General features: G+C 35.6%; 1 protein-coding gene across 2 annotated transcripts; it reads left to right on the top strand.

Moving 5' to 3' along the window:
* Positions 1-922: 922 nt before the first annotated feature.
* On the top strand, positions 923-26709 carry rps6ka3a (ribosomal protein S6 kinase a, polypeptide 3a). Of its 2 annotated transcripts, none has more exons than XM_056457701.1 (22): positions 923-1248; positions 6372-6407; positions 13677-13793; positions 13896-13977; positions 14661-14741; positions 15504-15583; positions 16110-16216; positions 16394-16431; positions 16608-16750; positions 16839-16909; positions 16982-17070; positions 17166-17230; positions 18157-18259; positions 18352-18482; positions 18574-18696; positions 21245-21334; positions 21422-21580; positions 21916-22077; positions 22178-22254; positions 22542-22659; positions 22803-22943; positions 25370-26709. In XM_056457701.1, exons 1-22 carry the CDS (start codon positions 1186-1188, stop codon positions 25490-25492), a joined length of 2199 nt encoding a protein of 732 aa, XP_056313676.1. In that variant the 5' UTR covers positions 923-1185; the 3' UTR covers positions 25493-26709. The 2 variants fall into 2 exon arrangements, with proteins under 2 accessions (XP_056313676.1, XP_056313675.1); XM_056457700.1 differs by having other exon boundaries at positions 18571-18696.
* The last annotated feature ends 471 nt before the right edge of the window (positions 26710-27180 follow it).

The following is a 27180-nucleotide window of genomic DNA, read 5'->3' as shown; positions in this document are numbered from 1 at the left end:
ACCTTTTATAATGCATAATAGGGGCTCTTTAAAATGTTTTCAAATAAAAAAACATTTATTTTAAATGAAAATACTACTTGACACAAATAAAATTAGCTATACTGCAATAAAAATCTCATGCCATCATACGTTCAACTTAATTCCTATCAGATATTTAACTTTTAAATTAGAATTACATATTTTATCATTTACATAAAAACAACTGCACCGAATTTCAAATATTTGCAATAATTTGCGCAATTCTGAATAAAATGCATCCTTTCAGTGTCAGGATTTGTATTGTTTTCACTGTAGCATACTTGATACTTCACGATTAATCATCTATTAAATGTAATAATAGAAACGCAAGGTAATTTAATATGAAATGTTAACAAGATATGAGCTTTTTAAATGTATGAGAGCCTTGTATCCTTCCCGTGTAATGCATGATTACAAAAACGCTTTGGAAAAATGGGTCACAAATGAACTGGGTCTGATCAAAAAACGGAGAGAAAATAAAGCCCAATCCTGCTTAAATCAGCTTTATTCTAAGCCCTCTGACACTGCTGGATGAGTATTTATCAGCCTGGTGTTGTGATTTCCGTCCCTCTGCAGTGTTTTTATTGATTGTGCACTTTATTAACTAAGAAGCGTGTGTGTGATGTGTGTTTTCTTATTAAAACATAATTAAGTGAAAGCATGAAGTTGCTGTGCAAGCAAAAGAAAGAGGACAATGATACTTCAGCGTCATCGAGTAGACTTTAAAGGCACTACAACAATACATTTAATGTATTAAACCAAGGTATTTTTAAGAATAATTCCTTCAAGTTAGACTTTACCTGAGCACAAATGTCCAGTGAAGGTGTCAGTGGGTGGCTACGGAGCCCCCCGCTCTATGACGTGCGATGACGTATATACAGCCTCGTTCTGACAGACAGGTGAACGGGGCGAAGACGCCATGTTGAGCGAAAACGGAAGTGTTTTACTCCCCTGTTAAAAACATATTCTGAATGTTTGCGAAGAGGAACCGGACGCGTTAGGAGTAAAAAGCTTCCCTTTAGGCGTTTGAACATAATCCGCGATTGAATTACGCGTTAGAAAAGAATCATTCTCTTTGTGGGTCTCTTTAAGAGCAACTTTACACAGACTGACAGACCGTCAAATCACTTCACGGGGTGACCGTAAGTTAAAGATCGGGTCCTGAAGATGCCACTGGCGCAGTGTGCAGACCCCTGGCAGAAGTTGCCGGTGGGGCATATGGAGAATGAGGTAGGTTTTTATTATGTTTTTGACACCGCTGGGTGTTTATGCGGGCTGATTGTACAACATCATGTTTAATCCGACAGTTCTTGCAGCAGGGAAATCTCAGTGTACAGACTTGAAGTGCATAACCTTACTCGGGTTGCTAGCTTACAGTTTGCAAAGACTGTATTTAAACACAAAGTTTCAGGTTGACTCTACTCTTCACACACGTAACGTAAAAGGCAGGAATGTGTGTGCTTCGTAGTTATTCAGTAGAATTTTAAAAGCAACACGACGTGTTTCTTTCAAATGTTAACTTGGACATTTTATTAGCATAGAGTACTTTGCTACTTGGAAAAGCTGGAGAATGTGTAAGCCGTCGAAGACTTGACCAGACAAGCCCTGTACGTACGAACTTGTGTGTTTGTGTGTGTGCGTGTGTGCGCGTGTGTGTGTGTGTGTGTGTGTCAACTCGATGCAAGTTAACTTGGTTCATTCTTACTTAAAAAGGATACTTAACTTGTTTTTGAAGCTGGTTGAAGTTTGACTTGAGTATGCATTGGGCAAGCTGAGGGTGGGGAACTAACTTCTCATACACGCTGACAGGCTGTTTCTCAAAACCCAGTGAACTGCCTGCATACCTAAACAACATTTTTGGGCGTCACAGGCATGCCTAGAAATACCATAATGTGCCAAACGTGCTTTATGATACCCCCAAATGCTGTCTAGGTAGACAGAGGGCCCATTAGCTTTTGAGACACTGCCAGGGTGTTACTTGGGTTATGAAACATCAGCCTCATAACAGCATTTATATAAACTTGATTTATAAAATTATAGAATAAAATAATTTACGAAATAAATAAAGAAAAGATGTATTAAAAAGCTAATTCTTTTAAGCTGCGTTTCGTTCTTATTTGTTTTTGCTTAATAGGAAATGCTATGTACTCCCAAAATGTATGAATTCAAATTCTTGCCAGTGCAATTTTAAACATAGCCTCCAACACAAAATCCCAGAAGATATTAAGATAAAGAATGCATTCATTTGATTCAAGTTGATTTATTTTATTAATAAGCATTACTACATGAGTAGATGTGTGTAATATCTATTACTACTACTGGGGATTTGCACAATTTTTCTAAAATAAATGATTAGTTATGTAAACATTGATGTATGATGATTATTTTATATATATATATATATATATATATATATATATATATATATATATATATATATATATATATATATATATATATATATATATATATATATATAATGTGAGTTTACGGAAAAATTCAGTGGCAACTCTGCAAAAATTTGTTAAAATGTTGGACCATAAGAAGCCTTGAAGAATTACACAGAGAACATTCTTCCAAACCTCTTCAAATGTATATTAAGAAGAGCTTAAAGACATTTAAGACAGGACTTTTCTTTCAAATATCTTGGAATTTATCTTCATTCCTTTCTACAGATTTCAATGAATTCGACTCTTGGACTTGCTGTTGTCAGCATTTGATCAAATTCGACTTTAATTATTTGCCCCTTAGGATTGTAACTGTTCATCTGTGTTCAGATTTAGTCCCTGGATTACATTTCAATAATTGTTTCCTGTTTTATTGTGAAGCTATCTGGATGGGAGATTTAATATACCATCAAATTAAAATTGCACTAAGCCCAAATAAATATATGTAGAAGTGTGTAAAAGGTCACACAAGTTTACACAAAAAAATAAATAATGCTGTTTTTGGACCTTTCTGTTTATCAAAGAACATTTAGAGGAATAGCTGCTGTAAATTCAGTTGTAATTAATTTTTAATAAAGCATTTAAAAGTGCTTTAGATAAAGACAAATTCAGCTTTGCCGCCTTAGGAATACATTTAAGTTGAAAACAGTTATTTCAATTCAATTCACCTTTATTTGTATAGCGCTTATACAATGTAGATTGTGTCAAAGCAGCTTCACATAAAAGGTCACAGTAAATAGGAACAGTGTAGTTCAGTTTGTAGTGTTTAAGTTCAGTTCAGTTGAGCTCAGTTCAGTGTGGTTTAATAATCACTACTGAGAGTCCAAACACTGAAGAGCAAATCCAACGATGCGCAGCTCTACAGATCCCGAACCATGCAAGCCAGTGGCGACAGCGGAGAGGGAAAAAAAAACTTCACTAAATGGCGAAAGTGAAGAAAAAAAACCTTGAGAGGAACCAGGCTCAGTTGGGCACGACCATTTTAATTTCTCCGCTGGCCAAACGTCTTGTGCAGAGTTGCAGTCTCAGTGGCGGAGGCTGGTTATTTTGTCTTATAATATCTATATTGCTGTATTTTCAATCAAATTATGTAGTAGGCCTGGGTGATTAATTGAAATAGACATTCAGAAAGTATAATAGATTTAATTTTTCCAGGTCATTTTTTTGATTACTTTACCCACCACGCGTAAAGTCTCGTGACCCTGCTCCGTTAAGTTATTCTGCCAACATGTCAAGCATGGACAGCCTAAACACTGAGACAACTGAGCAACAAGAGCAGCTTAGGTCAAACAAAAATGCATATTTACTGTACAAAAATAAATGTATAAAATATAATAATATAAAATAAATAAATAAATAATTGTTCATTAATCGTAATCAAGGTAAAATGTCCAATTAATAGAGATTTAGATTTTAGGCCAAATTGCTCAGCCCTATTATGTAGCCTTGGAGAGCATAAATATGCTGACCATTTTTCAAACCTCGTGTGTAATGATCCAAAACATTTATGGATTATCCTCCATGTGTAACTTTGAGTATGGCACAAACACCCTTTACACTCGGAATACAGTTTTAAGTGCTGTTTCTTTTAGGATAAATATGTCATTATAGACTAGCTAAATCATAACATGCATTGTCTCTTGTACTTTGTTAGCCCTCTGTCATCGCTATACTCTTTCCCTAATTAACGTGCCTTTGATCCGGGTTAATCCTGTGTTCTTAAAATAGCCGTCCTGCGTGGTTTGTGTGGACCTATAAATAATCACCCGGTCTGTTACTACACGTAAATAACAATTTTTTACGGTGCTGTTTTACTCGTATGTCAACATGTGGTAAGGTAATTTGACATTTCAAATGGTCATTATCCCTTGTGCAGCCATAATATTTACAATAATTATGATTTTATTGTCATTAAAATTAACTTTATACCTTATATTTGTAATGCCCTGTACTAGGGCTGCACAATATATATCGTTTTAGTATCGACGTGTCAATGTATCAGTGTGTGCATTTGCAATTATCACATTGCAGGATTGACCAGTAGACACAGTTGGAAAAACCTTTGTATTTTTGTTTACAGGTTGCAGTGATTCCATAATTTTACCAAAAACTTTGACATTTGCATTCTTTCTTAAGGCTCATGTAAGCTTTTTATGCCAGTTTAAAGCATTTGGGCACAATAAACTATAATGTTTGTTAGTGATGTAACGGATTACAAATCTCACGGTTTGGATCACTCTACTGTTTTTGAGTCACGGATCAAACCATTTTTCGGATCAGCAAAAAAGGGAGGAGACAAATGTCATTTGATTTCCATTTATTAAAACTATTACTGCAAAAACCATTGCTTTTAATAAGCATAACTTAGAACCTGTAATTTGAATTAAAATAAAAATCAAGTAAGAACCAGCTAGAAAAAAAGGAAAATATTCAATACAAAAAATGATCTTTGCTACTGTTGCTGATAATGCGAAATATAGAAATTTAACATCTTATACAACATATCATATTAATGTTCAATTAATACTTCAACAATTCACACATAAAACTACATGTTTTATTATAGGTGGATCATTTTTGAAAACCTATTCAGTGACAAAATTTTGATGGTGGTTTGTCGCCACCTATTGGTTACACAATGTAGTTGCTACAACATTCACCAGCGTCAGGTTCCATTAAATGGTGATTTCTTTACCATAAACATCAGTGTTTACATCTGAACTGAAATAGAAACTGTTATTCCAGTACTTCTGTGATATTTAATTGTTTGTAACGAACTGAAAAAGTGTAAAAACTGAAACTCTCCCAATCAAGCGCAGGTTTGAATGCAGCGCTTCGAAGGAATAATGAACTTGTGCAAATCATTATCATTTACTCATGTTGTGTGGGTTTGAATTGAGATCTTTTAATTTTTAAGTGTGCAGCTTTACACTGAATGCATTAATGCAGACTAAACAAGCAGTGACCGAAAACACCTTTAATTAATAACCTAAGAAAGCATTTAGGTAGGTCCCACCACAACTTTTTCCATCATCATTATATTTTACAGGAAATCCAAAATGCTTTCATACACGTGATTTGAATGATGCGGGAGGCGATCTCTCTGCAGTTGTTATAAATGTTGGATTAACCTACAAGTTAAAAAAAAGTTATTAATCTGCTGGTCACATGCTTTCCGTACTGTGGGTGGTAATCCGTACGTATCGCTGATCAACCGTGATCCATTACCCCCTGTTTGTAATTTTTAAGAAAGATTAATTGTATTTTTGTATATACGATTAGATTATAGATACTGTTATTTTACTATACTGTTATTTAACGTTTGACTATTCAATTTTTGTAGCTAATTATTGCTAGGATCCCAGAAAACTATAAAACAGTTTATTTTATGTGTATCTTTTCTATACTCTATCAAATATAATAGTTTCTGCAAATGTTCTATAAAATGATCTCAATTAGTCTAAAATTAGCCCCCCCCCTCCCCCCAAGTAGAGCCATTTGAGTCATCTTGTGAAATTATACTCAATTTCGCAGAAAAATGAAATATTGCAATGTCACTTTTTTTCCAGTATCGTGCAGCTCCTATCCTGTACATAATGTTTTAGTAACTGTTGACGTAATCATAGTCCTTATAAATCACAGGTCTCAAACTCGATTCTTGGAGGGCCACAGCTCTACACAGTTTTGCTCCAACCCTAATCAAACACATCTCATCCAAATAATCAAGGTGTTTAAGACTACTAGAGACTATTAAGCAGGTGTAAGTTGGAGGTGGTTGGAGATTAACTATGCAGAGCTGCGGCCCTCCAGGAATTGAGTTTGAAACCATTTCTGTAAATGCTTCTGTAATAATAAAATGTACGAAGGTTTTATGTTATTAACATCATTTCTTTTTCTGTTTTGTAGGATGACTCCATGGTTGAGGATGATTCTCTTGTTCACGTAAGTTGAAGACTGACTGACTGACTGTGCGTGTGTGTTTATTTATGTGAATGTGTTCTATCAGTTTTGTGTAGGCTGCACAATCTATCGATTTAGCATTAATACTGCAGAGTTTAACCATACGAGAGTAAAAGTTTATTTTTTTTCATTTGTTTTTAAGGCCTGGGACTGTGTGAGCTTTACAAGAGAGTTTAAAGCATTCGGGCGTGATATACTATTTGTAACGTTACAATTTAAATATAATTTGTATTTTATTATTTATAAAATGAAGATGCAGTGTTATTTTACCTTTTGATTGAAACTTTTCTGTATTTAAATTGACTGAATCCTCAGGAAACCATAAAGCATTTGATTATTATTTAATTTTTATTTTAAAAACATTATTCACTCCCATACAGAATCTTCCCACTCAATCTATATGAATTAATTATATTCAAATGAAGAAATTCATGTCGTCTGGTGAGCAGTTGTGTGTATTTTGTTTGAGTCTGTGTAGTATGCAGAATATGGCTGTCAGAAATAATGCTGATGGATACAGCACAACAGTTCAAGTCCATAGGGTATCAGACAAGCTGTTTGGTCAAATCATACGGACAATTTGATCTACTGTAATGCCCTGCTATCTTTCAGTTTAAAGATATGTTTCCTATGCAAGCTAGTGAGCTTTTATCATCACGTTTCCTGTATCAAAGGATAGCCTGGTTTTATTGGTTTCCTGTTGGATGAGTGACATGGCAAACAGTCAGTAGGAGAAGAGGATGTTCAGCATTCACATCAAGCAGAGCTTAATTTTCCACCAAGCCAGCAAAATTATTTGTTTTTTATATAAAGCTGATGGGGCAGATTGTCTCCAAAGGCTGCTTTAATGGCTCAAAATGCTGTAAATGATGACTTTATGAAACACTATTACAATTTAATGATCTTTCAGTGACTTAAAGAACACTTTTGTCTATCAATGTAAGTTGTTGGATATTTAGTTTTCAGAATTCTTTGATAAAATAAATGATTAGCACGATTAGCGTCATTAAAAACTGATTTTTTAATAACAGTTGCATTCTTTCAAGTGACTTAATACATTTCATGTGTCTTTGTTTAAAAATAAAATAAATTCTTTCTGGATAAATGTACTGTCCTGAATCCTTTGAACAGTGTATTTTTAGGCTCATCCTATTGTGTGTCTGTGTGTGTGCGTGTGGGAAGGAAGACTGTTGAGAGTCATGTTTTTGATGTAGTGTGTGTGTAACACCCACACTCACTTCCTGTTCCTGTTGTGAGGTGTCCCTCAGTCATCATCCTCGGTCACACTTCAGCTCGGTTCTTCAAAAAGTTCAGCCCCTTTAGTCAAATCATCTGTTCCCAAATCTCTTGAAGGCCCCATTGTTGATTGATTTATTTGCATTTAAAAGTACAAATGTTTTGTTGTGTTTATGGAAGTATTGTAAGATACATGAGGCTTACAACTGCATATAAATCACTTCAAAATATTTTATTGTACAACGAACAAAATAAATTTCTGTGTGATGCACATCATGCAGTTCTTCCTTTAACTGACGTGTCTCTACATCATGTTTAAGAGCCCCTATTATGGGTTTTTGAAAATTACCTTCCATGCAGTGTGTAACACAGCTCTAAGTGAATGAGAACTTCCAGCTGTGGGTTAAATCTGAAAGTGTACCGTGTTTAAAAATATAGATTTTTTTAAAAATAAAAGATTAGATTCCTTTAAATGATTCGTCGTTCATCCAGATCTTGTGCCAATTCGTATATCGACGTCGACACGAAACAATACCAAATATGAGCTGCTGGATCCAGTAAAAAATGTGAATGCGCCTTTCCCTTCAGACACTAGCAGAGTGCGAGGGATCGTGGGATTGGTCATGATGTGAAGATTACTATCACTGAGAGATGGCCAGACATGCGGCTGTGGGGAATAAATTGTTAAAGTTCATTTTCACAACACCACAGTATACCCAACACTGATGATTGATACAATAACCTACTCTGCAGCTGATTCGCCGGCCATTTGTTATTAAAGGAAGAATCAGGAAAGACTACTAATGTATGGGTCTTTGTCAGCAACTGTTACACAGTTTGTATGGACCAGTCTCTTCTTCCTCCAGATCCTGTAAGCGTTTCTTCTTCACACTTGATGTTGTGTAGGATTAAAATTGTTGCTTCATTTTCTGTATTTTGCGAAATATCTGTTTAATAGAATGTTGTAACTTGTAATCGCTCCGCATTGCTTATAATCAAATATCTGTTATAGATCAGTGCTTGTACTGTATCTTTCAGATTAGTTCTGTAGGGGCTATTTATGCGAAAATACGACACGTGCTTCTTCCTTTACCGATTTAAATGCGTTTCTGAACTCATGCTCCTCTGTCGTTTGTCTTTGCTTTATCCACCATCAGCTTTTCCTACACACAGATATTGCTGTGATATTGATATTGATATTGCAGTCAAATATCAAAATAGTTCAACTTTTGCCACTGTGTGGATTAATACTGAATGCATGTCGTTGTTATTATTGGGGTTGTGATTAAGAGTAGAGTAATATGCTGGTGTTTAACTGCATTGCTTTATTGTATTCCTGCATTGGGCTCACACATGTACTCTGACTACTTAACCGTGTGGGCGTTTCTCTACATCTCATGCTGAATGCAGTCGACCAATCACAACAGACTGGGTCATTGGACCAATCACAGCAGATTAGCCTCACGCAAAGGAGGGGTTTGGGAACAAATGAATCGCTGAACAAATCATATGGGAGTCGCTGAGATAATTGGGTAAAAATAAATGCATATTATAAGACAATAAAAGTGTTTTTTGACCTTGCATGCGTATTAGCCTGTTGTTGTAGAACCCCCCAAAATATGACCATTTATAATGCATAATAGGGGCTCTTTAAGTCTTCTTTATGCCTGCTGCATAAAAGCCAGGCTAAAAAATTGGCTTTCTCTGATTCTCCTCAGCCCTTAGCAAATGCATTCATCACCTCTAAACTCCTAAAGTATACAGGATGACAGGCACTTCTCCTCCACCTTTAGTGTAAATTTGGCTGAAGCAATATTTTATATGTATAATTCTGCTTCTTTATGCCGATTGCTAAATATGGTGTAATTCATGCTAAAGTGCATGATGTATGATCTACTGATGTCTGTATGTCCTTTAACGCTTTATAATTTGCTTATTAAAACGTCCTTGTATTACTGTTGACACTGTCAGTCATTTGATGGGTTTTTAACTATTCTAACAGCTCGAGCTGCTAGTGAAAGCAGGTCAGGAGGGAAGCATTGATTATTAATGAGGTACGCATTTTCCCAAAAAACACAGGCAAGGCAAAAGGATAAAAAGACTGAGTTTGTTAAAAGAAATTGGCTCAAAATTATTTTTGATTTTGAATACATATAGCAAATTCATTTACTTATGAAATATTGCTTTGCCGGTTTTTGTTCCACAGCTTTCTTTTCAGCATTTCTGATAGGGCAGAACAGTATATTGTTTGAGTATCAATATTGCAATGTGTGTGTCTGCAATAGTCACATCGCAGGATATGCAATGTTGAGTTGGGATTATAGTTGGGGCTGGACAATAGTTCTAAATCAAAATATGTCGCGGTAGATTTTTTTCAATAACGGTGATATAAGTTTTAACCCATTTTCGGTATTTCAATATAAATTAGCATAGATATACAGGGCTCGAAGTTGCGACCATTTTGGTCGCATATGCGTCTGAAATTTAATCTATGCGACCTCATAATATATTTGGGAGCATTTGTGCTACTGCATATAATGGGTGTAGTTTTGATATTTTTATTTTATTTTATTTTTTTAAACGTGCTGAATCGGTCTTCTCTGCCACTATATTGGTTAATATTAGCTGTCAATCCCTCAAGGCTTTCCGCTGTCAGATGACAGGAAGCTTTTGTGACCGCGGGAAATGCAAACGGCTGAAGAGTGAAAAGTACACAGGTTTGCAAACCCCACCTAAAGTTACAAATAATGGCAGCGATGAGAGCGATCATGACATGTGGTGAAGGTTGATTAGTTACTGATAACTGTTTTGCAGCTTTCATCATTGAATTTAATGATTTATTATAGTCTTTCGTTTGTTTTGTAGCAGAAATATTATTAATTAAATTGACATGCATATAAAAACAATAGAGCAAAAAAATATTTCTTACTACAATGCTTCATTTTTGTTTGATGCAAACCATAAATGTATTTTTCATAAAGTAACAGACTTTTTACAGCAGATAACTTGTATTCAAGGCACCATCATAATGAGAAATGTCAAAAGCTGAGTCTGAGAGTTTTATTTATTTTATAGTTTATTTCATATTTCTTGTTTGTAAAGGCTAAATACAAAAAAAGTAAACATTTTTTTTGGACTGTTTTTATTTCAAGTTATAAAAAATTTGTAAGAGCCTGTATGTTATTATAGACTTTGCAAATTCAGTTTGCAGACATTTGTGGGTACAGACATCCATTGTGTGCAGTCTTGCCAATTTTTTCCTGGCTTTTTAATATTGTCCAAATCGATATCAAATTATATCGTATCGACCAAAATTAAGAAATGTATCGTGATATAAATTTTTGTCATATCGTCCAGCCCTAATTATAGTTGATCTGCACAACAGTTGACAATACATAAGATTTATGCCGAGTTCAGACTGCATGATTTTAGCCCCGATTTTTGACCCACCGACAGGTTTTGAGAAATCGCAGACAAATGCCTGAAATCACAGTCTAATCAGTGCTCGTTCACGTGAGTAACAATCACACAGTGTGAACCATTCAAGATGCCATCCGAGTGAATCACCAATGAGTCGCCAACACCTGTTAGATATTTGACATGCTAAATATCTGGACCTGTCTGCGATTCAGATCATGACGTGTGAAATGTGTTCTGATTAAAAATAACATCAGCGATTACCTACAGCCATTGCAAGAGCAGCATCCACTAGTGTGGGTATCTGCAGGCCAGTGGGAGGTTGGAGAGAAGTTAAAGGGCTTCATTTTGATCTATTTGGACCCATGAAATGGAAAAAAAAAACTAGTGTATATTTGGCAGGAGCACCCGTGTCTTTTTGACACGTTATCTGAGCAATACCACAACCGGGTCAAAAGAAAAAAAGTTTAGAAAAGGTTTCATTCTCATTATTTAGTTCATAACGCATGATATACTCTGCATTGTTTCCATGTCACTTTTCACGTGTGTTTGGTTGTGAGAGATGTAGTTTGCGGATTGGGACAAAGTTGTAAAGTCATGCACTGTGAAACTGCCTGTCGCCGATACATTTCGCAGTGTGATGAAACGCTACCCCAGATAGTAATGCAGTGTAAAAAACATCTGTGAGACGACTACTTCATGGAGTCATTGCAAAGTATACCAATAAGAGTGAAACATTATCATTTGCATGTGTGTTAGAGGCATTTAAAGGGAATGTAAAGCATTCAGGCACAAAAAAAGTACATTTGTAGCTTTAATGAAGAATAATTTGACTGAATTATTTATACAGTGAAGACATTTTACATTTCATTATTCCATTTCTTTAGCTGTTTGACTATACGGAAAACCATAAAGCACTGTTTGTTTGTTTTTTAACTTTTTTGATCTATTTAAATAATTGTAGCTTGTTTTATTGTTTATGATCTTATTTATTATTTTTATACATGATTCACACCCTTACAAAATCAACTTAATTGATCTAAATGAAGGATTTCTTTCCAAATGGAGCTATTCTGGTGAGATTTTACTCGTATGTCTATGTATGTATGTATGTATGTATGTATGTATGTATGTATGTGTGCGTATATATATATATATATATATATATATATATATATATATATATATATATATATATATATATATATGCAGAAAAACAAAATATCGCATTGTCAGATTTTTTCAATAATCGTGCATCCCTAATTTCTGACCTATGCCACAGCCATATCACCCTGCAGCCCAAGACGAGTTACTCACTGAAGCTAAGCAGGGCTGGACCTGATCAGTACCTGGATGGGAGACCACATGGGAAAACTAGGTTGCTGTTGGAAGTGTTAGTGAGGCTTGCAGGGGACATTCAACAGGTGGTCTCTGTGCGTCCTAATGCCCCAGTATAGTGAAGGGGACACTAAACTTTCAGTAAGCATCGTCTTTTAGATGAGATGTTAAACTGAGGTCCTGACTCTGTCAATAAAAATCTCATGGCACTTCTCGTAAAAGAGTAGGGGTGTAATCCTGGTGTCCTGGTCAAATTCCCTCCATTGGCCCTTACCATCATGGCCTCCCAATTATTCCCATCCACCGAATTGGCTCTATTACTGTCTCTCCACTCCATCAATAGCTGGTGTGTGGTGAGCGCACTGGCGCCGTTGTCCTGTGCCTGCCATCGCATCATCCAAGTGGATGCTGCACACTGGTGGTAGTGTGGAGAGACCCCCCCCCCATGATAGTAAAGTGCTTTGGGTGTATGTCCATAAACAACAAAAGCTCAATAGATACCCTTTACATTTATATTTACCTCTGTGGTGGACGTTGATGTCTTTCTCCATCATCAAGAGCAAAACCACATATCATTCACCACTCCTTCTCATTCATATTGACATGACAGACTGGTGTGTGTGCAATCTGTTTATCAAACTATGTGTTCATGGATTAAAAGTTACTACCAATCATATTTTCATAAGAATAAGAGAGAGGGAGGATAAGATAATAAGATAAAAGGGAGAGGAGGAAGCAGAGCTAAAAAATCCCATTTGAATGAGAATGCCGGCGTTCAGCTCTGACTAACCCATTTTACCACTAATTAGCGTTTTAGCAGCATCTCTCTGTGTCAGTGTTTGTGCCCTTCATGATCTCTTCTTCTGCTCATTTGAGGGTGTTTGGTATGTCAGTTGGATGGGCCAAGATTGAAGCTTGTTTGTGGTGTTTATTGTCTCTCTCCTTCCACAGGCTTTGACACATCGCTCCTCTGCAGAGACACCAGCCATCCAGGCTTCTCTTTAACATCTTATCATTGTGTGGGTGTGTGTGTGTGTTTGCCTGACTGTCTGTAACTTTTTGGGCATGAGTTTGTATTGAGGTGATAAAGTGATGTTGGTGTTTTCTGACATTTGATTTCAGTGTTGTTGTTGTTTTTTTACACCGCTGTCATTAATGTGTTTCTAACAGTACCAAGCAAGAGAACTGAGGTGTGTGTGTTTGGTGTTGAATCGCATGTTTGACACAATCATCCTCATATCTTTTCTGTCACCTTCACAGGATGAGGGCTCGGTGAAGGAAATCAGCATCACTCATCATGTCAAAGAGGGCTCGGAGAAAGCAGACCCACGGCAGTTTGAGCTCCGCAAAGTGCTGGGTCAGGGCTCTTTTGGCAAGGTTAGATAAACTGCTCAGATATGAGGAGAACTACTGGAAACTGTTGGTTTCGTTAAGCATTGTTACATTGGCTTTAGTTCATAATGGTTTGGATTTGTGCAGGTGTTCCTTGTCAAGAAGATCTCTGGGCCTGATGCAGGACAACTCTACGCTATGAAAGTGCTAAAGAAAGCTACGTTAAAAGGTGTGTTTGGCTGTCATCATTAAACAGGGTATCTGCTGTGTCTTAAAAAGTCTGTTAAATGTTAAAAGATACATTTTACGCCTTAAAAAGTCGTAAATCTACTGAAATGTTGTGTTGTAGGTCTTAAATCTGTTTTAACAGGTCTTATTTTCCTTTGTTCATGTATAGCTACCCATTTTGGCCCTTAATGCCCATAAAATCACAAACAATCCATCTCATTAAAACTTTTTATTTAAAAATAGCATTTAATTGCTTTCCTTAAAGGAACATTCGCTTAAAAGTTCTCCATTTATTTACTGCTGAGGATACTGACCTAACCTATATTTTTATTATTAAATTATTATTATTGTAGACTGAAGTAACTGACAGCTATGTTCTGTTCTGGGTAAGGGTTATAGGGTTTGTGAATGGATATATTTAAAAAAAATAATTAAATAAAATTATTGTTATTAAATATAAATCATTTTTTGATAGGGCAAGTGAAAATCTTTTCTAACTGGGATATTCAAAATAAAATCCTTAGCATTTAGCCTGTATAAGTCTTAAATCTCATACATAATAGTCTTAAAAATATCTTAGTCTTCAATTAAAACCTGCAGAAACCCTGTTGAATGCACACACATGGTTGAAGGAAATTCAAGTGTATTAATAATGTTCGTTTATAATCTGGTGTGTGGTTTCAGTGCGAGATCGAGTGCGTACAAAAATGGAGAGGGACATCCTAGTTGAGGTCAACCATCCATTTATTGTTAAACTGCACTATGGTGAGTCATTGACATCTTATCACTAAACAAATTCTCACACTTCATGGTAGCCACTTTTGTTGCAACTTTAATTTGAACTTCCTATTTATCTGCTTATGATCTGGATTAATTGTATTCGTTTGTTTGTTAGTTACAATTATTATGTTTCCATTGCCTCACCCAGTTAACTGCCCCCTGTCATTTACCATTTACTCACCCTCAGGTTGTTCCAGGCCATATATGTTTAGTTTTTTCGGCTGTTATATTTACCATTTACTCACCCTCAGGTTGTTCCAGGCCATATATGTTTAGTTTTTTCGGCTGTTATATTTACCATTTACTCACCCTCAGGTTGTTCCAAAGCCATATATGTTTAGTTTTTTCTGCTGAACACGAAGGAAGATATTTGAAAGCATGCCAGTGATCAAACAGATCCTGCCACTCATTTACTGCCATAGTTGGAAATATAAATACCATGGGACTGAGTAGATGGCGAGATCTGTTTGGTTATTGACATGCTTCCAAACAACTTCCTTAGTGTTCACAATAACATTGCCACCTGAAGCTATGTGTTTGGAGAATAAATGTAACAATCACCAAGTTTAAATGCTGTATGGCTAGTGGGCTTCAATAACACATTCTATAATTTCTAAAAACATTTGAGTCTTTAGGCTGTATTAACTGTATTAATTAAAAGTAAACTTTACTACAAGGTGCAAACAAGGCCTTGGATAATAATGTTTACTACCCTTGATACAGATGTTGAATTTTTGATTTCCCCAGCATTTCAGACAGAAGGTAAACTCTATCTGATACTGGACTTTCTCAGAGGAGGAGATCTCTTCACTCGGCTGTCTAAAGAGGTGAATTTTGTTTCTCTGGACTGATAAATCTACCATTTGCACAATTGTTCAAAACAGTTTTTTTTAGGGTTATAAGTATCCAAGGCTGCATTATTCAGTCAAGTGTATAGGAGCAGAAATTGCAATAAGATTGTGAAATTGAGTGTAATGTACATTTTTCAGCAGCCATTACTCAAATCTGTGAAAAAGTATTACTAATAATATAAGCCATTCTAAAAACATGACAAAATCTTGTTGATGTAGTGCCATTTTTAAGCATGTCTTTTTATCATAGTTGAATTTGTTTTGATTTTGTGATCTCTGATATTTTTGCACTTGCTTGAATAAATGTTTTTCATCTGTATTATTTTTTATTTAATTTAATGTGCCTTTCCTGAAAAAAAGTATTAATTTCTTTAAAAATTACGTTTGAATTGTAGTGTATTTGTTAATCTAATTTTACATGTAAATATTTAAATGAGCTTTAAATCATTAAACATAAGGGAATGATGTAAGAACAGATAAATGTTCTACCACTCTATTGTAGGTGATGTTTACAGAGGAGGATGTTAAGTTTTACCTAGCAGAGCTGGCTCTGGCACTGGACCATTTACATGGACTGGGAATCATCTACAGAGATCTCAAGCCAGAAAAGTGCGTTTTTCATACATATTACATACAATGTGAGGTGACCCAGCAAGTTCAGCAGCAAACTACATAGTAACCACTGCACATTTCTTGTGAAACCTATTTTATGAATCACCATATAATATAGTAAGTAGAAAGCCAGTGCAGTGCATATTTTAATGTGTACTCAAATTTTTTTTACAGTATTCTCTTGGATGATGATGGACACATCAAACTTACAGGTATGCATGTATTGTCAATCCAGCAGAATGTATTGCTTGTAATATAATGGATGAATTTGGGTCGTAAATAATAATAGATCAACGTTATACCTGTTTTTTTTTTGCGTTTAGTGAGTCTCTCAATGATAAATATGTTAGTATGCCTGAGATTTGGTATGTTTGTGTGTGTTGCATAGATTTTGGTTTGAGTAAAGAGTCCATTGACCATGAGAACAAGGCATATTCGTTTTGTGGTACGGTGGAATATATGGCTCCAGAAGTTGTCAACCGCAGAGGTCACACCCAGAGTGCCGATTGGTGGTCTTATGGTGTGCTAATGGTGAGATGGTTTGGTTTCAGATAAACCGAAGTCAAAAATAATATTTGGGTCATTGTGCGCTAATTCTAATGCATTCATATTACCTCAGTTTGAAATGCTGACTGGAGCACTTCCATTCCAAGGGAAAGACCGAAAGGAGACCATGACGATGATCTTGAAGTGAGGCTTCTTTCCTCAACACTGATTTTTATAAGTGAGTCTTTGTTCTGACGTTGGTTTTTGTGCCTTCAGGGCGAAGCTGGGCATGCCTCAGTTCCTCAGCCCTGAAGCCCAGTCTCTGCTCCGCAATCTGTTCAAAAGGAATCCTGGCAATCGCTTGGGTGAGACGGCTCATTATTTAATCAGCCTCAAAGACAAGTTTGTTTGTGCTGAGGAAAGTTGGTAAATGTCAGTCTGTTCATTCCTGAATGTTCAGGAGCTGGACCTGATGGAGTAGAAGGAATCAAAAGACATTCTTTCTTTACCAGAATCGACTGGAATGTAAGTTTATTTAATTTTTTTATAAGGATAATAAATGAATCACAGGTTAAAGCTAAAAGTGCACTGTTTATCTGTCAGTCCTATGCTTCTGACAGCTGTAATTGCTAGTATAACATACTCTGCATATTGTCTTTCATAATCATCATTGGCCAGTAGAAATAAAAACGAGCACATACCTTTTTTTCAAAATGTAGATGCGTTTAGACTAGGGCTGCATGAGAAATTGAAAAGAGGGGAGTTAAAAATAAATATGAACGATGGGAGTGGAGAAAAGCATGGAAAATGGCAAAGTTAGAAAATTAGCTCAGGTTTGCAGTCATTAATAGGGCTTTAAAGTCTAATTGTTTGCACCTTGATGTAGTTTTTTTTAGCCTGAATTACATTTAATTTCATCAGAAAAGATCTATTACATCTTTATTTTAGCAAACTCATTACATAAATATATAATTTTTAATAATTAATATAAAATATAATTATTTGAATACTTGAATACAAGAATATCACGCATCAAATTTAGCCAATACCATGTAGGATTTTTAAAAGTGAATTTTATTTATTTATTTAAATTTTTTTTTTCATTCTTTTTCTTTTCGGCTTAGTCCCTTTATTCATCAGGGGTTGCTACAGGGGAATAAACTGCCAACTTATCCAGCATATGTTTTATGCAGTGGATGCCCTTCTAACCTCAACCCAGTACTGGGGAAACACCCATACACTCTCACATTTTCACACATACACTACGGTCAATTTAGCTTAACCAATTCACCTATAGCGCATGTCTTTGGACTTGTGGGGGAAACCGGAGCACCCAGAGAAAACCCAAACACTGGGAGAAAATGCAAACTCCACACAGAAATTTCAACTGACCCAGCATTTATTATTTTACAAGTAAATATATTTTAATTAGTGTTTTTCCACCTTTGTAGAAATTATTCAGAAAAGAACTGCCTCCTCCCTTCAAGCCAGCCATCAAGAAGCCAGATGACACTTTCTACTTTGACTCCGAATTCACTGCCAAAACCCCACGAGGTAAGTCATGCAAACATTCCCCTTCCCAAAAACAGATGCATTTCCTGTCACAACAATTGAATTGTGCTCCGTTCTTTAATTCTTCTTCTCAGACTCTCCTGGTGTCCCTCCAAGTGCCAATGCCCATCAGCTCTTCAGAGGATTTAGTTTTGTTGCTACTGGAGTAGAAGAAGAGAGCCAGCCACCCATTCAGAGTAACATCAACATGAGCAGCATACTCCAGGTATACTTGCATTACTCGCACACTTTTCTTCTCAAAGACCTAAAACATCAGAACCAAAGGGAATTAAGCGCATGTCTGTCTGTTGTAGCAGTCCCACCGGAGCACACTTCAGTTCACAGATGCATATGAAGTTAAAGAAGACATCGGCGTGGGCTCCTATTCCGTCTGCAAGCGCTGTGTGCAAAAGAGCACAGGAATGGACTATGCTGTTAAGGTAAAGGCATTCCTCTTCTGTGCTATCGAAGCATTAAAGGCAGGGGTGTCCAAACTCTTTCCCAGTACTGGGTTGCAGCTGGAAGGGCATCCGCTGCGTAAAACATATTCTGGATAAGTTAGTGGTTTAGTCCGCTGTGGCGACCCCAGATCAATAAAGGGACTAAGCCGAAAAGAAAATGAATGAATGATGCCCAAACTCTGTCCTGGAGGGCCGATGTCCTGGAGAGTTTAGCTCCAACTTGCTTCAACACGCCTACTAGGAAGGTTCTAGTATATCTAGTAAGAGCTTGATTAGCTGGTTCAGGTGCGTTTGATTAGGGTTGGTGCTAAACTCTCCAGGACACCGGCCCTCTAGGACCGAGTTTGGACACCTTTGATTAAAGGGATAGTTCATCCATAAATGAAAATTACCTTATCATTTACTCTTCCTTTAAACCCAAAGCTTTTAGCTTTTTTTGTACTGTTGAACAAACAAAAAGGTATGTTGAAGAATGCTGGTTGCTGGTACACATCAACTTCCATAGTAGGAAAAAAAATAACAATGGAAGATGATGGGAACCAACATTTTTCAAAATATCTTCTTTTGTGTTCAACAGAATAAAGAAACTCAAAGAGGTCTGGAAGAGGTAAATGTTGAATAAATGATGACAGAATTTTAATCTGTGTGTGAACCATCCAATTAATGGCCTCTTAAGAGTGGAAAGGTTCTTTTTCTTTTCATGTTTTAGTTTATTTCTGTATTTTGGGACTTCTAAAATAACAGAAAAAGAAATGGCATGCCTCTGCTTGGCCATCTTTGGAGAAACTGGCATCCAGGCAACATAGTGGTGATGTCTTTCTCACACACTCAGACACACACCGCCAGCATGACTCAGCACAGCTGTCTAACCAAGAATTCGGGGCGAGAATGGTTGTAATCGTGCCACTCTGTACCAGGCTAATGTGGATATAAAACTGGAACCATACCTGATTGTACTTAAAACCATTCAGTCCAATAGTAAAAGTGTTTTTTACAGTTTTATAGAGAGGTGTATTATTAGTTCTGAATGGTTTGGCAGTTGCAGAAGAGATTTGCTTAATATAATATTGATCGGTTTTTGATGTTTTAAATTTTAGTTGTGCTGCTTGATTTTTGAGTAAAAGCTGTGATCGTGCACTTTGAGATTATATTTCTATTTTATTTTCCATTGTATTTTTATTTTATTTTCTTTAACTCAAAAAAAAAAATTTTTTTTCTGGATTTCTTTCTTGCAGTAATTTTTTTTCTGGATTCTTCCTTTTTTTCTGAGCTCCTTTTTTAATAGTTAAATTAAATATCTGTAATCAAATAGAATGCTTAATTAATTGAAGTAATGAGTAACCTAAAGCAAATAATTTAATTGCCTTTTATAAATATGTTTTTGTAAAAGACATTTTTATGAATAAATAAATTATATATATATATATATATATATATATATATATATATATATATATATATATATATATATATATATATATATATATATATATATATATATATATATATATATATATATATATATATATACATATATACATATACATTTTTTTATTTTTTTATTTTTTGAACTAATCTGTATTCCAATATTAATAATCAGAAAGTGTATCTAAGAAATTCATTAAAATAAGTATGTGGCAATATTATTTGATCTACTTTACTACTTTTTATTTTTAAAATTTTATTTAATTTAATTTTTTTTTAGGAAATCTGTTTAATATTTTAGACAGAAGAATATAAGTTTAAATCATTCATTCATTTTCCTTCGGCTTAGCTCCTTATTTATCAGAGGTCATTCCGGCATATGTTTTACACAGCATATGCTCTTCCAGCCACAACCCAGTACTGGAAAGCACCCATACACACTCACATTCACACACACTGATACACCATTGCCAATTTAGTTTACCCAATTTACCTATATCGCATACCTTTGGGCTGTGAGGGAAATTATCTATTTTTCATAGTTAATGCATTCATAATTATATAGTCTTTAGTTTATATTCTCTAGTCAATATTTAGGTAAAGTTGGGCTGACTTTCACCTTAATAATGTAATTTCTCAAAAATATTCTTTGCAAATTCTAAATGATTAAATCATATTAGCAACCAAAGTACAGCATGGTTCACAGTCAAATAAATAGTGCTAATCTTGTTTTCAATTCATACTTGCATGTCATTTCAGACCGAATATTCAAAATACCATGGTAAACAATAAAAGGGAGTGTGCCTTAAGTTGTCACTGATCTAATGTGCAAATATAAAACCAACTTTACCTCAATCTACTCAATAGTCTCTAGTCTATATTGTTATATGATTTAAGTGTCTAAATTCAGTGACGTTTCTTTTGTTATACAGTAAATTTAATTTTGGTGATACCTATATTTTTCATTTTCTGGTGCCTGTGTGACATCTTAGATAACATAAATGCAGTACTTTTTCCAAATAAAATGTTAAAACTTGTATATATTTATAAGAATTGTTTTACTATCTTTAGAGATGTCTCAATAGTTCTGATTGTATTGCAGATTATCAAAAAGGAGAGGAGAGATCCAACAGAGGAGGTTGAGATCCTGCTGCGGTACGGACAACATCCCAACATCATCACCCTGAAGGACGTGAGTGACATTTGTTCTGTAGAAGACCATAACTGGACTGTCTCAGGTATTGTCTGCATCTATTCTGAGTCTGTTTGGGATTATTAGGTCTTTGATGATGGGCGATCAGTGTACCTGGTCACAGAGTTGATGAAAGGTGGAGAACTACTGGATAAAATCCTCCGACAAAAGTTTTTCTCTGAGAGAGAAGCCAGCGCTGTCCTCTACACCATTACAAAGACTGTTGAGTATCTGCACGCCCAAGGGGTAAGAACACTTAACATGGATTAAAATCACTTTTACAACACACAGAAACTTTGTATATTGTTATATAATATCTGCGGTGAATAAAAGATTTTTGTTTTATACAGTTTATACCACTGACTAAATTGAAATTGTGATCATATAATTAAATTCTGATATTTTATTAGTATTGTTATCTGAATGTTTTTATGCGTAGTGCTTATTTATTAAGAAACTGCTATGTTTTGTAAACGATGCATTGGATTTTATTATCAATGTTTTCATGAATGTAGCCAGTGCTGCTGATATGGCATTAAAACCTAAATTATAATTGATTGGTTATACTGGTTTTGCTCCAGGTAGTCCACCGAGACCTAAAGCCCAGCAATATACTGTATGTGGATGAATCTGGAAACCCAGAATCAATCAGGATCTGTGATTTTGGTTTTGCTAAACAACTCCGAGCAGAAAATGGACTGCTGATGACACCATGCTACACTGCTAACTTTGTTGCTCCAGAGGTACCTGAGATTATATGGCTCTATAGATCTGTCTATTGTTGTGTAATATATACAGTGATTTTCTACACTGTTATGACTTGCATTTGTGTTGCCTGCTCAGGTCCTGAAAAAGCAAGGCTATGATGCAGCTTGTGATATCTGGAGTCTGGGAGTTCTTCTTTATACCATGCTCACTGGGTACGGTAACTCACTGTACAAATCGCGTCAGAATTTGTCTACATTTTAGCTTTCTAATAGTTTCAATAGTTCATCTTTAAAAAATTAACTAACTGCTCACCAGAGAAGGATTTGTTTAATTAAAAAACTGAAAAAACAATGATATTATTTTCTATTGCAATATTTTAAAGTCAAATTTACAGTAACACACTGCACAGGTCAATGTATACTTTCTGCCTGGATTTTTTAAATATATATTCCTGGTACATATCATAATTTTTTAAAACTCCCCATACTTGTTTCTTTAGATTCACTCCATTTGCAAATGGTCCAGAAGACACACCGGAAGAGATTCTGGCTCGCATTGGCAGTGGCAAATTCTCCTTGACTGGTGGATACTGGAATTCTGTATCACATGATGCAAAGGTTGTACGCTGTCTTTTTGTTTGACACGCTTCTTAGCCCAATGAATTTAATTAATGACTTTGTTCCTCTTTTCTTCGTTGCTGTGGATGAAAACTCTGATGAATGCACATGCTCTGTTTAATTTAACATCTTTAAACTGACAGGACCTCGTATCAAAGATGCTGCATGTTGACCCTCATAAAAGATTAACGGCTGCTCAAGTACTTCGCCATCCATGGATAATCAACAAGGACCAGTTACCCAAATACCAACTCAACCGGCAGGACGCCCCTCACCTAGTGAAGGTTTGCTTTGTTATAAAGGTCTCGGATGTAAAACTGGTGATATTAAAAATGGTTGACTAATTATTTTATTATCTTCCATGTCTAACCAGTAGGCCTAAATATATCGTTATTTTGGCATTATGATCGTTAAACTGTTTGTTCACCCCAAAATGACTATTCTTTCCTCATTTGTTCATTTACTCATGCTTTTTCATTGCAAAAGACTTTTATTCATTTTAGAAACGCGTAAGAGTCACATTTGTTGCAAAAGTATATTTGTAGGAATGGCCCAGGTTAAATTATGGATTTTTCTTTTATAGCAAAAATCTTTTGAATTTTAAGTACATTTCCTTCTGTAAATATATAATAATAACTTTAGTGGTAACACTTTACAATACGGTTATGTTAGTTAATGTATTTACTAACATGAACGAACAACGAACAATTGTTTTACATTAGTTAATGAAGTAGTGCATTATTAGTTGTTTTAAGCATGAATTAATGGTGCATTAAGCATTAATTTAGATTTTTAATAATCCATGAACAAATGTTAAACTATGATAATTAAATGCATTGGCTCCAGGTAGTACAGCGAGATCTAAAGCCTAGTAATATACTGTACCGTATGTGGATACAGTTTTGCTCATGCTTAGTTTATGTTAGTCAATATATTAACTAATGAAACCCAATTGTATAGAGTGACCATTTTTTGTTTATAAATATGCATCGCTAAGCACTTCATTTATATCACTTACATTTTTCTCAGTATTTTTATTTATTTATTTAAATTTTTTTCAACCATCAGATTTTCATCTGGATTGCATCTCAGCCAAATATTGTCCATGTATCAATGGAAAGCGTATTTATTCATGTTTCATAAGATGAATAAATCTCAATTTCCAAAAATATTCTTTAAATCAAAAACGCATTTGATTTGGGCTTTTATTAATCTATAAACACTGATTAGTGAACAACAAAAGCTCAACTAAATCTGTTCATCTCATAAAGTGATCTGTCCAGAAGACATTGCTATGTACATTCACTGGCCACTTTATTAGGTACACCTTTCTAGTACCGGAATGGACGCCCTTTTGCCTTTAGAACTGGCTTAATCCTTCATGGCATAGATTTAAGAAGGTACTGGAAATATTCCCCAGGTTTAGGTCCATATTGACATGATAGCATCATGCAGTTGCTACAGATTTGTTGGCTACACATCCATGATGTGAATCTCCCATTCCACCACATCCCAAAGGTGCTCTATTGGATTGAGAACTGGTTAATGTGGAGGCCATTCGAGTACAATGAACTCACTGTCATGTTCAAGAAACCAGTCTGAGATGATTTGTGCTTTATGATGTGGCTCGTTACACTGTGGTCATAAAGGGATGGACATGGTCATCAACAATACTCAGGTAGGCTGTGGTGTTGACACGATGTTCAATTAGCATTAATGGATCCAATGTGTTTACACCACTATTATTACACCACCATCAGCAGCCTGAACCGTTGATGCAAGGCAGAATGGATCCATGCTTTCATGTTGATGCCAAATTCTGACCTTACCATCTGAATGTCGCAGCAGAAATCAAGACTCATCAGACCAGGCAACGTTTTTCCAATCTTCTATTGTCCAATTTTGGTGAGCCTTTAAGAATTGTAGCCTCAGTTTCCTGTTCTTAGCTGACAGGAGTGGCACTAGAGTGATCTGCTGCTGTAGCCCATCCGCCTCAAGGTTGGACGTGTTGTGTGTTTTTTAGAGATGCTCTTCTGCATACCTCGGTTGTAACGAGTGGTTATTTGAGTTACTGTTGACTTTCTATCAGCTTGAACCAGTCTGGCCATTCTCCTCTGACATCAACAAGGCATTTGCTCCCACAGAATTGCCGCTCACTGGATATTTTCTCTTTTTCAGACCATTCTCTGTAAACCCTAGAGATGGTTGTGCATGAAAATCCCAGTAGATCAGCGGTTTCTGAAATACCAGACCAGCTTGTCTGGCACCAACAACCATGCAACGTTCAAAGTGACTTAAATCACCTTTCTTCCCCAATCTGATGCTCGGTTTCAACTGCTGCAGATCATCTTGACCATGTCTATATGCCTAAATGCAGTTGCTGCCATGTGATTGGCTGGTTAGAAATTTGCATTAACAAGCAATTGGACAGGTGTACCTAATAAAGTTACTTTTTTTTTTTTTTTTTTTAATGTTTTAACTCTTTATATACAATTTAAAGCATCAGTATTGGCTGAACAGACATGCAGGAAGCTCACAGACTTTATTTAAAATGTATGTTCCCAAAATGAAATGATTAAAAATGCATTTGAAATGACACAAGGTTGAGTTAATTATGACAGAAAGACCATTTTGGGGTGAACTAACCCTTCAAGGCTTATTTTTGAGGCTGAATTTTCTTTATCTTCTGTTTTCTGTATCTTCATCTCAGGGAGCGATGGCAGCCACTTACTCAGCCCTGAACAGAAATGTTTCTCCTGTCCTGGATCCAGTGGGCTGTTCCACACTGGCTCAGCGCCGTGGTCTCAAAAAGCTGACCTCTACCGCACTGTGACCATTCAGACCTGAGCTACAAACTACAAAAGGCACATGCGATTGAGAGATTCATAGCGATTCTACCATCATCACCAAACTGCAGTCCAAACCAAAAAACAAATAATCTTTTTCAGTACTTGCCACTCATGACCATGTAGAATATTATACAGCGCTCTTAGGTGAATATTAAATTCATGTACAATTGTTTTATGAAAATACTCTAGAAATTTACTTCATATAAGATTATATAAAGTATTTCTGTTCAGTCTGTGTGGAGATGATCATGTATTAATGCATGTCAGGAGATGTATTGCGGTGGTAATGTCATGTACAATGGCTGTTCGCAACTGCCACTAACTTTAAAACAGACCTCATGTGCTGAAATTCCTCTCTCAAGCTTTTCTGCTCAAGAGAAAGCGCTGTGAGCGAGTTCTGCCACTATGTGCGACGTCAGATGGTGTTTGAACAGTGTTGAAACCGTTTGTGTGAAATCAAAGAGAACTATGCAAGTAAACGTTGTGTGTCCCTGGAATTGTAGTGTGAATGTCACAAACCAAGTATTCTCTGCTAATATAGTGTTTTAATTGAGCAAAGTGGTCAAAAAAAAAAAAAATACGATGAACGTGTTTTAAAAGTAATTGATTTGCATAAAAGACAATCAATATAGTGACCTCATTCTTCAATCTTCTTCCAACTTACGCAAAACCACTTTTATGCTGTGTCTTTCCTAATGAATATGGTAGAGTTTTATGGGATGGCTTTATAAGAGCAGTTTTTATAATATTGGTAATGACCAACGTACTGCTGTCTTACTCTTAAGTGATTGAAACACTCCTATTTTTTTGTATTATTATTATATTTTTTTTGTTAAAGGGAATTATGCAGGCTGTATTACGCATCTTTTTTCCAATCATGATTTTAAAGACTATTGAGAATGTATTATTTTTTTATACCTGATGATGAACCGTTTTCTGTAAGTTTGTATGTGAGGCCACATGTTTGAGGGGGCTCGGGTCACTGGTGCGTCCTGTTGTCCTGGAATGAATTTACATTGATTAGTCCAACTGTTTTTATAAATTATTGCTGCTGTATTTTATTAATCACAGTGCAGAAATGTCCTGGTGATCTCTCCTGGCCTCTATTGTATTACATTGGCCACATATATTTTTTTTTTCAGCACATTTTTGCTTTGGACAGCAGTTTTTATTCATGTATTAAAACAAATCTTGCATTACACATTGATGTTTTTCATTAAATGACTAAGTCAGTGGGCTATATGCACTCCTAGTGTTTTTCAGCCAATGATGAACTTCCGGCGAAAGCTTTATGTGACTATTTTCAATTTTATACGGTTCCTTTTACAGCGTAGATGTTTATAATAAGTAATTAAAATATAAGAAGTTAAAAAGATTTAAGGAGCCATTTGTTTGTTAAAGTGCAAAAAGGGACGAAAGACCATTGAAAACACAGGTGCCGTAATTAGCTGCATGCTAGTGCAGAAGTTCCATTGAAAATGCTGGGGTAAAATTAATTTCCATATTTTATGGACATGGCGCAGAAAAATATAATTTAATGCAGTGCTTCTTGTTTGATCTAATACCCACTTAATATCGTATCTTATCCAGACAGTGAAGATCGCTGTTTTCTGTAAAGAAATCAGACCTTAAACAGCGATTGCGTATGGGATGGCAATTCACCGGTAGCCCT

This window comes from Danio aesculapii, chromosome 5, assembly GCF_903798145.1.
Source record: "Danio aesculapii chromosome 5, fDanAes4.1, whole genome shotgun sequence".
Classification (NCBI taxonomy): domain Eukaryota; kingdom Metazoa; phylum Chordata; class Actinopteri; order Cypriniformes; family Danionidae; genus Danio; species Danio aesculapii.
This window is presented reverse-complemented; position numbering and strand designations above follow the sequence as displayed.